The 12,835-nt window shown below is 38.1% G+C and overlaps 1 protein-coding gene across 1 annotated transcript in view; it reads right to left on the bottom strand.

Moving 5' to 3' along the window:
• The window catches only part of LAMA1 (laminin subunit alpha 1), a 99,225-nt gene that overhangs the window by 69,501 nt on the left and 16,889 nt on the right, over positions 1 to 12,835 (bottom strand). Inside the window, exons 2-4 of the mRNA XM_030227590.2 lie at positions 8,931 to 9,101; positions 8,471 to 8,583; positions 1,316 to 1,558 (exon numbers count right to left, since the gene is read on the bottom strand). Of these exons, the coding sequence (XP_030083450.2) occupies positions 1,316 to 1,558; positions 8,471 to 8,583; positions 8,931 to 9,101 (527 nt within the window). The remainder of the gene's footprint in view (positions 1 to 1,315; positions 1,559 to 8,470; positions 8,584 to 8,930; positions 9,102 to 12,835) is intronic.

Genomic DNA, 12,835 nt, shown 5'->3' with positions numbered 1-12,835 from the left:
GAAGATGTGTCACTTTAAGAACATGGCTTAGGGGTGAAGTTGGCAGTGCTGAACTCATATAGTAGGACTCAATGGAGTCAATGACCTTAGTCCTTATTAGTAGGACTAATAGTTGGATTCAATGACTTCTTAAAAGTCTTTTCCAACCTAAAAGATTCTGAGATTCTCTATAGAAGACAGAAATTAAATTCTTCCAATTTTTTGTGTCATGTTTTTCTATCACCACGCTCAGAAAAAAAGTGGTGTTTTGATGATGTAGCCCAATTAATTATGTGTACCATCAGGAAAAAAAGAATGAGAAAAAAATGTCACTAAATTGAATTTCTGGCATCCCGGGAGCTGGAGTTGTATGGCCTACTAAATGGACATTACAAGCAGCACTGTTCCTATACAGTCAACCTCCTACACAGTCAGCAAGGGTTTTCTGGTTAATTGTGTGGAGAGACAGGTTTATGTTTCTTTGTTCCATCTGATCTGTCAGTTTTATGTTGATCACATGCTCACAACATTTTATTAAAGTAAGTGTGACTTTACTGAATTTCACTGGGTTTTTTTCTTGCTGTTAGTTTATATTCTATGAGAATGGCTACATACAGTCCAATCTTTTTTAAACCAAGAAATAAAAACATATTGATTTCTATGAAGATAGGAGTTACTAGCACCCTCCATGGGATAACACCACACTGATTATCACAGTCATACATTACAGCATTCATGATGGAATAACCACTGGTTTTAATGTATCATTTCATTGTGTGGCTGTCTCTCCATAATAAATTACACAAGTACCATGAATAGAGTTTGTTAAAAGAAAGAACAATCAACAGCAAGACTGCACAACTCGTAGCCCTTTTAATTATGCTGCATCCTTGAAACAATGCCAAGGCTTGTTTAGGAGTTCCAGCTGTGCTGAGCACTTCAACAGTGTTAGCTGCTTTATCTCACACAACCAGGTGTTCCCAACACAGGAGTTTTCTCTACTAAATGAAAAAACTGGCAGAACACAGAGCCTCTGTTATAGTTTTTCGGGATAAAGGAACTAATAATTCACAGCTAATTGCTACCATCAAATTATATGGAAAGAGAGAACAAAGAGTTTAGTAATAGGAACACATAAAACCAAAAACACACTTCATCCCAAGATTTAGAAGTTTGCTATACTACATGATGTAAAGATAATGTTATTAAAAAAGAATAACAGATGACCTGAGGTAGTGCTGAGGGTGATATACTCTGTAACTGCATTACAAATGTTTTCAAATTGCGATCACTCCACGTCCTTAATCACAAACTGCAACTACAAAACCAAAGATACCTCTCCGTGTTCCAGGGGAACTAGTCTGGAATAATAGGAGGTGCAGATCACTTCATCATCCCTCTTGTAAGTTGGCGGCCCAATTCTTGGTGTGATATTGTAACGAGTTAAGCATTCGGTATCACTAATTGCATAGTACTGCCACGGCCTGAACTCTGTGCCATCTATGGAGCGTTCCAAAATCCAGTTTCCAGGTCGTGGAGCATTAGCAGCTTTGATGATGACATATGCAACTTGAAAGACCTGAAAAAAAAAAAAAGCAAGAAGAAAATTTTAACATTTTACTGTACTGTAAAACACCATCAGAAGCCAACTGGGTAATAAATTTAAATTTTAAAAGCAGTGTAGAGTTTGCCTGGGCAGAGGGTAAAATTTGGTAAAGTAACTCTGGATAAATTTTTTGCACAAATGTTTGACTAGAGGTCCATCTAATTGTGTCCAGGGCATCAGTTTGTGCTGATGCAATAGCTGAAATCTATATCTATACTGCAAATTTCAGGATTAGATGAGTTTAACAATCTGTGGGAAATGTTTAGCTTTTCTGAACCACTGAGGGCTTCAGAAAACTGGGGTTTGGTTGGGTTTTCTTGTTTGTTTATTTTGTGCTTGGTTGTTTGCTTTTGTGGAGCTTTTTACAGATGTAGCCCAAAAAGCTCTTTGGTTTACAATGCAGCAGGGAATGTAATCTTCTCTGTAAGAACATTTCTGAAAAAGTTTTTATACCCTATGTTGAAAACCCCTTTGCATTACAATTTCATCCTTTGTTGAAGTTTTTTCAGCAAAAGACTACTTACAGGCACTGCTAAAAATACACAGACAAATAAGGTGAACATGACAAAAATAAGCATGATAAAATAGCTAATATTCTTAAGTAACATTGAGATGTATGTGAACTATGCAGCTATCTTGACTATTTTTCTGACAACCCAAAGTGAAATCCCCATGCACACAACAGGACTGTTCAGCATTTCTGTGAGTAGGCAGGGCAGTTATTAAGTTCACATCACCTTTTAAATTACCTTGTCACGCAGCCAGATAACCTGCACTGGCCCCCCAAGTCATGACAGCATCAGACATGAACACTGAAGAGCACTTACTGCGAGCCACCATGTTCTCCCTTACTCAGTACCTGCTACATCACCTCACTCAAAAAAAACAGGCTGCATTTGCAAACTCATAAGACTTCTATAAAGGACTTAAATGCTTCATATACACTGGAGTAACAAGCCAGGTTTACATGAAAGAAAAACTCTAATATTCAGCCATCTCAGAAAATATATTTCCACTTAAGCAGACTGCCTGGTCTGCTGCTATTATCATTATAATTCCTGTCTGCATGTGCAGTATTAATATTGTGTTGAGCTCAAGCTCCAATCTGGCTGCAATCAGTTCTTTCATACATTATAAATTTAAATTTTTAGGACTTTTTTTTTTTTTTTGCAATACAGATTAAAGCCAGGCAAGAGCAATACTTGCCACATGAAAGCCGGTTTTGATTTTGCCAAATGGGGAAATAAACTCACAAAAATAAATAGTAGCTGTGTTCTGTGTGCAATTCAGGAAAGGACTTTTGAAACAAAACATTATTTAAGTGAACAAAGCCTTGATTGGGAGATCTTGCACACATGAAAAGGAAAAAAAATTGGTGATCTTTATCTTCCATTGATTTACTACATATAATATCTTTTAAAAAGTAAAACAATCTTACTGGTTTTTAAATCAGATAATTTAAACTACAATTTCGTTTGGTCTGACTTTCTTTACAGGCACTCCAGTTTTATCCTGTTAAAATCAGTCAGATGCAAACAGAACATTTCTAGTTGTTGCAATAAATATGAAAATTTACAGAAAATGAGAATTTTACTGTGACCTTTCAGCAATACGAGCAGATGCAGGCAAAAGGAGAAGCCAGCTCACTCTTTAGTCAGTCTTAGAAATAAAATTTCTCTGGGGTCTGTGAATCCTTTGTTGTTTCACATAATCTTAAAATTTGATCAAAGTTAAATGAATAGCAAGAATTATAATCCAGCTTCCATGAAGAGAGGAATGTCTTTTAAATAAAACCTACATCATGCCAACAATCTCCAACTGAAAAATAAAAGCCAAAACACATGGTTTTAAAGGAACAAAGTACACCATTTGGGCAGACTTCAAACCAAACAACTATGTTCCCTACACACAACCTGGATTTCATTGAGTCAGTTATGACCAAGCAGGATCTGGTGTATCATCATTTCAGTACCCAAAACCAGAAGACACTTGTATGTGACAGGAGTTGCTTGTATGATATTTTCTCCATCACAGATGAGAACATCACAAAACTATTAAAACTAGAAAAGGTTTATTGACTGGGCTTAGAAACAGCTATGCACTTCCAAGTTCCTTTGAAGTCAGTAATCTTTCTCAAACGCATAAAAGATGCAAGACTGGAACCCAAATATTTTTCAAATACCCTGCTAAAATATCTCCCTCAAAAACTCTCACATGTCCTTTATTTATTTTTTTCCCCCCACTCTGCTTGCTGTCATCAACTAAGCTGCTTCCCTACTTATTACACAGTTGGCTGAACAACAAATGATCTACTTTTGATTACTTTGAGATTTTTCAAGACCCATTATAGTCTGCAGCTGATGTGGCTAGTTTTAAATCCAGTTCCAACTAGGAACAATGAGCTATCCTTTATCACAAACTAACTGCTGCAGTAAAAGGTATTCACAAGATTATGCAAGTTAAACTTATTTTAAATATCAAGTTCCTTGGTGAGGTGGGAGTGGAGGGAAAAGACAGTTAAATATTAACATTTTGACAGCAACTGTGCACAAATTCAGTGCACAATACAACAAATTAAATCTCCTCTCAACTCTTCCATTTACACACATAGATCACAGGTATCCCATTTTACTTCACAGGCAAATTCACAGGATAATGAATAACAACAACTTCAGGAAAATTTGTCAGCCCCTGAAAATAATATAGCTTGAATAAATAAAGGACTTTGTATAAACGTTCTCAGACTCGAGAAGTCACAAGACAGCCTACCAGGACGACCTGCATTCTCAGGGATTATGTTTCCCAGCAAGGGAATGAAGCTGGAGAAAGGGACCAAGGTGTCCACAGTGTTCACAGATGAAGATGTTTTAAGGAATATCTGTAGGTAGGGGTTTTGCAGACCTCCTATCCCACAGACTCTGCAACCGGTAATAGGTCAAGAAGACCATGTAATGAAAACTGATTTTCCTTTGAGCACTTTAAAAGAATTTGACTTTTATAAGTTCTTCAAGTTTGAACATCAGTGGCAGTTTCTTATCACTTTCCATGTTCATTCAGTGCCCACCAACCAGCCACGTGATAAACCTGAGCAAGAGGTAATGATTCGTATACTTTAATTTGACTGTATAACTTTCTCAGAACTAATTGCCTTATTGAACTACAAGGCCAAAAGGGCAAGCCAGAGCAAGTTAGCAATTCCCAAGCCATATAAAAGTGCCATTTAACAGGCATTTCAACCCTGATTTTTAAGATCAGCCAAATAAACTTCTACTAAAAAACTTTTAGCTGCAATGCCAACAAAACAAGAATTTCTGCTTTAATTAAGACTTTCTAAAAACCTTGTTTCCCTGAATGATGATCCAGTGACACCAAATAAATCATTCTTGAATACCCTCAGAGTGGGAGACTAGATGAAGGGAGATTTATCAGCTTATATTGTTTACAGAAATATCTTTTTAAGAGCTAAAGTCAGCTTCATCTTCTTGGACACTATGAAGCCTAGCAAGTGTTTGCAACATTTTCCTCTGACGATTCTGTGACATTACAAGTGCAAAATACACTAAATACAGAACTTCTAGTCTCATTAATTATCTTTTCTTCAAGATTTTGATTCATTATGTGAAAACATTAATTTGGAATTGAAAGGAAATTAATTTTATTCAAGGATTTTATTGTAAGAATATACAGATGAACACCCTGAATCTTGCATCATCTGTTTTACAAGGCCACAACAGGCTTTTAAGAAAGCTTGCCACATACAATAAATCAGCATTAGTCCTGTAAAATCAACAGAATACCATTTTTAGACATCAGCAAACCATGTATCATTACAGAAACCTTTTCTTGCCAGTTGATTTCAAGATGAAAGCTCTGGAAAAATCATATTATATTTACATTCTTTTTTACTTTGTAATAGCAGAAACTACACGTTACTCCTACATCAGCCTCTGAGTGGTAATCCAGTACTCACAGAATATTCATAAGCTATGACTTAATCAGGAGTGGAACTGTTTTCTCAACTCAACTTAATACTATGGGTCTTCCAAGAAGACCTAGCCTTACTTTGCAGTTCAATAACTTTTTGATATACAAAACATCTGCCTTTCTGCTACACTGAGGTTGCGGAGTTCATTTAAATACCTTTAAAAGTCCAAAGCATGGCAATAAAACTGAGGTAAGTAGTCTTCATTTAATGGTGTCACAGAGTAATATTTTACAGTTGGCTCAATCACACCAGTAAAATGCATCATAGCCAGGATTTATTAGAATTGTAATTTCACAGTGCAACTGCTCAGAGGAGTCAAACTCAGACAAAAAATTCTATTTTTATAGAAAACTGCTGCTGTGTATTGTTTCTGTAGAACTACCAGTATAGGAAGCACAAGATCATAAATCAAATCTTAGTGTCTTGTACATCAGTCCTACACCTCATTGCTACACTGCTCTTTTCCCAGTTCTGGATCATTGCCATACATTTAATGGAAAGGGGAAGGAGGAGGCAGTGGTGTAGGGCGTGGGAAGGAAAGGCTGTCATACGTGTGGATCCTAGAAAGACTGAAAGGCACACTAGATTAAATGTACCTAGTTGTCATGAAGTACATGAGCTAGAAAATCATAATATAAGCACTCACTATCCTTGTAAAATGCTATATTAGCTACAAATAGCAGAGATTCTGCAAAGGAGAAAGATAAAAACAGCAATTTCAATGCTGATTTTATTAGATAGCTTTCTTTTCTTACTGAGATCCCATCAAACTACTCTGCAATAAAGCTGGTTTTAGACTAAACAGACTAAGAACAAGGTAGAATATTAGCTAAAAGAACATCCTCTATTCTCTCCAACTTGAAGCCAAGAGATGAATAGTCATAAAGATTCACCTAGGAAAACTGGGGTGGAGTCAGTGCTTACCAGCTATAGGAATCTTCCCCATATTTGCCAGCCAAGGGTTTGTTCCAGCACTTACCAACACAACTGCTTGGATTATATCTCCTAACTGTACCTTGGTAATAATCCCAAGAAACAATCAATTCCTCTTAGTCCTAGAACTTCTGAGAATTGGTGCACAAAAAATGCACCCATCAATAATGACCAGATTTCTAACATCACAAAAAGGTGTGAATATATTCTATACTCTGGCAAGGAAATCTGAAGGACTTATTTACTTTAATACAGTACTTGACAGATTTAATGCACAACACTTGAAATGTAAAAAAAAAAAAAAAAGTACTAATGATGAAATTATACTGAACACTGGTACTGACTTTCAGGGATATTTTCACAGGTCCTATTTTAAGTAATTCGGAAACAAATGCATGAAGTAAACAAGTGCTAAAATCACTAAGGTCCTTCATACGCTTTTCTTTTTTGCTTTCTTTACTTGTGCTGACTCGCTTCAAGTAAGCACACCAAGTCAGCTCTAATAACTCACTGACTTCAAGCAATCTCTATTAACCAAATCCTTTCTCACAGAGCTGTAATTTACATTCAGTTTGCATAGCCCTAGATGCCTTCTCTCTCAAACTCTCTAGGGAAAACAGAAGAAAGGCCCCTTGGGGGAAACTTTTCAAATCAAATTAGTGAAACTGAGCATGGGTCAGGAGAGTAAAGATATGTATTTGTTGAAACATCAGCAGCACTAAGACTGAAGAACAAATAACTCAGAGGGCAGCTCAGCTGGTCTGTTTCCAAAGAGAAATTGTTCTAGGAGGATAAAAACTAAGGCATCCCCTCCTCCTTCATTTTTCCTTCCTGTTTGTCCATTTACAAACCAAACACAAAGTTAACTCTTCAAACAACATTAACATCCTATCCAAACCTTCTGTCACTGACAAAAGACACCCTGTGATCATTATCCTAACAGTTCTGCTTTCTAATTAAAGAGCAAACTAGGCACCTGCTTAATCTATGCTTTATTGGAAAACATCAAAGTTAAACCCTCTGTTTTAATCTTTAAAATACTTTTAATCAGGGTCTAGAGATCCTGCAGAAGCTTCTTACCAATTCTACACCTCAATTATGCATTTCTTAGTAAGTAATAAAGCTGCTTCTCCCAGAGTTGGGACACATCCCCATATTAATAAGAAATTATTGAGCTATGATTTTCAAACAACCTAGGTAGGCCAGCACATATATCTATTCAAAGCAAAAAAACCACAAGAAACAGCCAAGAAAAATTAATTTCTTCACCAATTACTTTGTCTATTCGTGGAGCAGGGTAGGAGACTTCTGATTCTCCTGTCTAGCAGACAAACTTACAAATTAGCAAATGCCCTGTACAGTTTAGCATGCTCCTCTCTAAGAATGATAAATCCCTCCAAGTTTGGCCATAGAAAGTGTCCAAAACAGAGGAAACAACTTTTGCCCAGACAGTTCCAGACTCCCCAGGGTCATAAATCACTGTCTCAGAAATTTAAACCCCAGTTCTGCAGAACAGCAGACAGCAAAAGTTCCTAGAAGTTATAGTTTAGAACATGTTTTTCCAGTGCTTCTTCCAACAAGATGATGATCACAATCAGTCAGATGCATCCTCTCATATAAAATATGTGCTTTGGCCAATACCCTGAAAATACTCCTGGTTTAAAAATAAGTCCTTGAAAACACAGACTTTAGGTAACTTTTAAGAAATAAAAGGTGAGGGAAAACAGTATCATAGGACTGCTGAGGAAAAGACAGAAGCGTGAGTAAAAGACAGATGATTAGGCAGAGGAAAGTTACCAAGACAAAGGAATTGGTACAGATGGGAATTGGTTACCAAGACAGAAAGAACATGGATGATAGTTTTTACTAAAAACTGCTTTTGTTTTATCTCAACAAAGAGCTGCAATCAATTTGTATTGGCTTGTATCCTACATCCATTTAATGGTACTCACATAAATGTTACTCACCTGCCTTAAATCCAAGGTGATGGTGACCCAGTGGTATTGCCTTCCATTCTGAATGCTGGGGCTCTGCCACCAGTTATTGGTACCATCGATTGCACTGGAAATTGGGTGCTGCTCTGTTTCAAAGCAAAAAAATTAAACATCTCTTGAAAATAAATCTCACTGAACTTTTCTGACCCAGCATATTTGTTTCACATGAAGAACAATCTCTTCCTGTCATAAAGAAGTAAAGGCTGAAATCTGCCCTCAGACAAAAAGGTTGTCACTGGATCTTGCAGTGCTCAGTGGTGATACATGGTGCTCACACTTTGTCAGCCTTTTGCTCCAAGGTAATTGCACTCACATAGTAGACAGACTAAAACCAAAACATATATGACTCCAATACACTCTGTATTCAAGGGGAAGGGTTAAAAAAAGACACAAACTCATGAAACAAACAAAATCCAAACCATGTGAAGCTTGCCTTTGGGATTGGCACTGTGACTGTCACAGACGCGGCACTGGGCGTTGCGCAGGGGCCGTCCGGGGACGTGCTCCACCAGTTTGCAGAACATCTCCGGTCCCTTCTCTCCACAGGTGGCATTGGTGGAGATGTGAGCATTGCTGGCCAGGTTCAAAATGGCAGGAAACAGGCCTTGAAAGAAATAATGTTTATCAGCCACATCATAAGGCATGAAAAGTCGGCACCCTGACAGGAGTATCTCTGTTATTTCACCCTACGTTTGGATGCTTTACGCTGAGGAACACAAGAGTTTACAAACCAAGTCTCCCAGATACTAAACCTTCCCTTGCATAGTGAATTGATCAAACCCTGGGGGACTGGGCCCACTGCCAGAATCAAAGAGGAGCTACAGAGCACACACTCAGCTGGTGTGGAAATCTGCATTTTGCACAAGTTCTTGGAGCAGCAGCACCACTGGCCTGAACAGGACACTCCAAACTTGAAAGATTTAAGGACTGAACTCTAGACCTTTGCTACAGACTTCTTCTGCAGTCTCTGTGAAGTCTAAGGGATATTTTGCTTGCCACTTATTAATCTTTATACAAACACTTCAGTGTACTTTCAAAGAGTTTTGCTCTTCTGCACTGGGATAATGTAACAACAGACTAAGTTTCAAGATTACAGCTACCAGACCAGGAATCCTTCACTTTTTCTAAAAGGAGTAAAGTTTTACTTTGGTTTGAAGGCTACTGATAAAATTTCTAGAATACTGTATGAGACAGAAGTTAAGCACAGTTTCTCAATCAGCTTCCAGCTGTCCCTCATGGGCTAAAAAGCTTTTATTTCTTGCATGGTTATGGTGTAACAAAGATACTCCATTTCCACTCATAAGTAACTCTGAAATAGAAGCAATTTTGGAAAGAGGAGTCCTGTCTTTAGAGATTAAACCCAGTGGGCTAAAATCAAGGCTAGAGACTTGGTATGGCACATTAAAAATGCCACAAGAATTGCTTGTGTTGCAATAGTAAGGTATTAAAATCATTTGTCTTCTGTTGAAAGGAAATCTAAAAAAAATAAAAATCAAGCCATATTTGTGAAATATTTGTGACTATTCCTATTCCACTAGTAAAACTGTATGAATTCTTTTACTTCATTATCCACAATATACATCAAAAGAGACTGCAATATTAAAGCTTTGCTTTCCTTAGCTGTTTATACATATAAATATCTCAAAGGTGGGTGCCAAGAGGAAGCTTCCAGGCTCTTTTCAGGGCTTTTCAGCAACAGGACAAGGAGAAATGACCATAAACTAAAAGTTTCACCTTAACATAAGGAAGAACTTCTTCACACCGAGGGTGGCAGTGCAATGGAACAGGCTGCCCAGGGGGATTATGGAGTCTCCCTCTGGAGACATCCAAAACCCACCTGAACAAGTTCCTGTGTATTCTGCTCAGGGTGACCCTGCCTTAGCAGTGTCATTGGACCAAACGATCTCCAGAAGTCCCTTCCAACCTTAACAATTCTGTGATTTAACAAGGCTACATTCAGTATTCCTTTCAAGTGTCTTTGCCCAGTTATTATTATTACCCTATTACCCTAGAAAACCTGGAGAAAAGTTTCAGTGTTATTTAAAACTTGCCTTCAGATATTGAAAATTTGGCTAAATCCTAACCCTCTGCACCACCATATGAATAACAAACTGTGTGTTTTCAATTGAGCTATACTTGAAATTTAATAGGAGGGAGATGGAGCTTTGTATTTTTTTGAATCCTGATTTCATTAATGTTAAATCCAGACTAGGTCAGATGCCTTGTTCTCATTACACCTAAATCGGATGCAGATGAGGATGCTGAAGACTTCCCAATGACTACTCCAGTGAGGCTCTTCTGTCAGTAAGATATTTTCTGCACAGGCTTCTCTCACCTTGTGCAGTATGTGTCCAGATGTAAAGCTGGGGCCAAAGAAGAAATGCTGCCTCTGTTTTCCTATTCCACAAGAATGCTCAGTGGTGGAAGAGGGTACCTTTTTGAACACTGCTCTCCAATTATATAAAATCTTTCTTATTCAGTATTTATTACTGCTCATGCAGGGGTCTACCAGCCTGTCTTCAAGAGCTATCCATTACTTCCCAGGTCACCCATTACCTTCACTCACATTATACAGTAGCCCTGCCATTTCTTTCCATTTGCTGCAGTGAAACAATCCAACTCCAACAACCTTCAGGCAACAGACTAGTGCCAAAGGAATAGCAATGCGGTCTCATGATGAGTTTTCTGGGTCTCACAGACACCCAAGTGAGTTGCCCTGCAGTTTTGCCCCGGACCCAAATGAAAAGCAAGAGGTTGTTAGCATTGTCCTGCAAGGCACTGCATCTCTTCAAATCCTATTTGACTATGTTCACCTCTGAATCTCTTTACCACAATTAAATTTTAAGGCAAACTGCAGAGGTACACCCAATGATTTCAGGGAAGACTAAGAATAGTGTCAGAGATGATTTATCAGGAAACAATAAGCATCTGCAACAAATGAAATTGAAAAAAGGCAAATTTCAAATAAATGAGTTGCATCCTCATAGAACATTGTTCCTCTTTATTCTTTTACTAAGGAGAGCCAGGTACTCAGAGAGAAGAATTCAAAAGCTCTTAGATGCTGCTCTGCCAACCTCCCTTCTCCCTCACTTCTCCACCCTCTCCCCACCCCCAAAAAAACAGGAAACCAAACATCTGCTCAGATATTTTTATGCCTTGTAGGAAGCAGTAGATATGATAAAGATGATCAACCAAAGAATCAGTCACTTAAGTGAGCCACTTACAGATAAAGAGGTGACTGTCATCATATCTTGGTGTGAAATGCAAGTGGCTGTAACTGACATAAAACTCCATCAGAAGAAAACATATTTTGTCAAATTGAAACTTTAGCAAATGATATTTGCATTTTTAAGGCCATCACAGCATCATTTCGTCCTTAGGAAAGGACCTCTGAGACCATCAAGTCCAGCCTCTAACTGATTATCACACTGCAGACCATGGCACCAAGTGCCACAGAGAGTCATTTTTTGAATACCTCCAGGGACAGTGACTCCACCACTTCCTGGGCAGTCCACTTCCTATGCTTAACAATTATTCCCATGAAGAAATTCTGATCCTGAGGTGAAACCTGAATCTCCCAAGGCACAGCTTAAGGCAATGTCCTTTCATTCTATTCCTTGTTGCCTGGGAGAATAGGCTGATCCTCTCCTGGCAACACCCTCCTTTTTCAGGTAGTGACAGAGAGTGATAAAGCCACTCCTGAGCCTTCTTTCCTCCAGTCTAAACAACTCCAGCCCTCTCAGTCCCTCCTCAAAGGACTTACCCTCTACACCCTTCATCCATTTAACTTTCTAGGTTTTCTATCTAAAGTACAGCACAAATGATAGATTAAATTGGATTTATTATATTATTCCCACTAGAAAGGAAGGCAAGTGCTCCATGCAAAACCATGGGAATTACTGTTCAGCATTTTTCAAGAGACTATGGTGGCCCTGAGAAAAGATGGAAGGATTTTTAAACTAAACTCATTTACTTCTAACTGCGGGCCAGCTCTTTTCATGGTAAGGTGAACTTTCATTATTTTCCAGCTACTCAGAGGCTCATTTGCCTCAAACCAGAGATTTGCACACACCCCAATGCCAGAAAATGAAGTGTATAGATGTTAATTTGACCTTGAGAAAGAATAACAATTGGTTCACTACTGCTCAGCACAAAAGCTAAGCACAATGTTTTCATTAGACATTCAAACAAGTTGCTCTCATTTGTAAAGAACTTGGTTTTAGCCAGATGCATGACTAAAACTCAGTAAGGGAGAACTGAAAATCTGAGTGGGTACTGTCAGAATTATGTCATTTCCTAGAGAGACAAAACACCCCAAGCTCAGAGGAAATGGAGGGA

Source organism: Serinus canaria, chromosome 2 (genome assembly GCF_022539315.1).
Source record: "Serinus canaria isolate serCan28SL12 chromosome 2, serCan2020, whole genome shotgun sequence".
Lineage (NCBI taxonomy): Eukaryota > Metazoa > Chordata > Aves > Passeriformes > Fringillidae > Serinus > Serinus canaria.
Note: the sequence above shows the minus strand (reverse complement) of the source record. Positions and strands in the feature narration are given on the sequence as shown.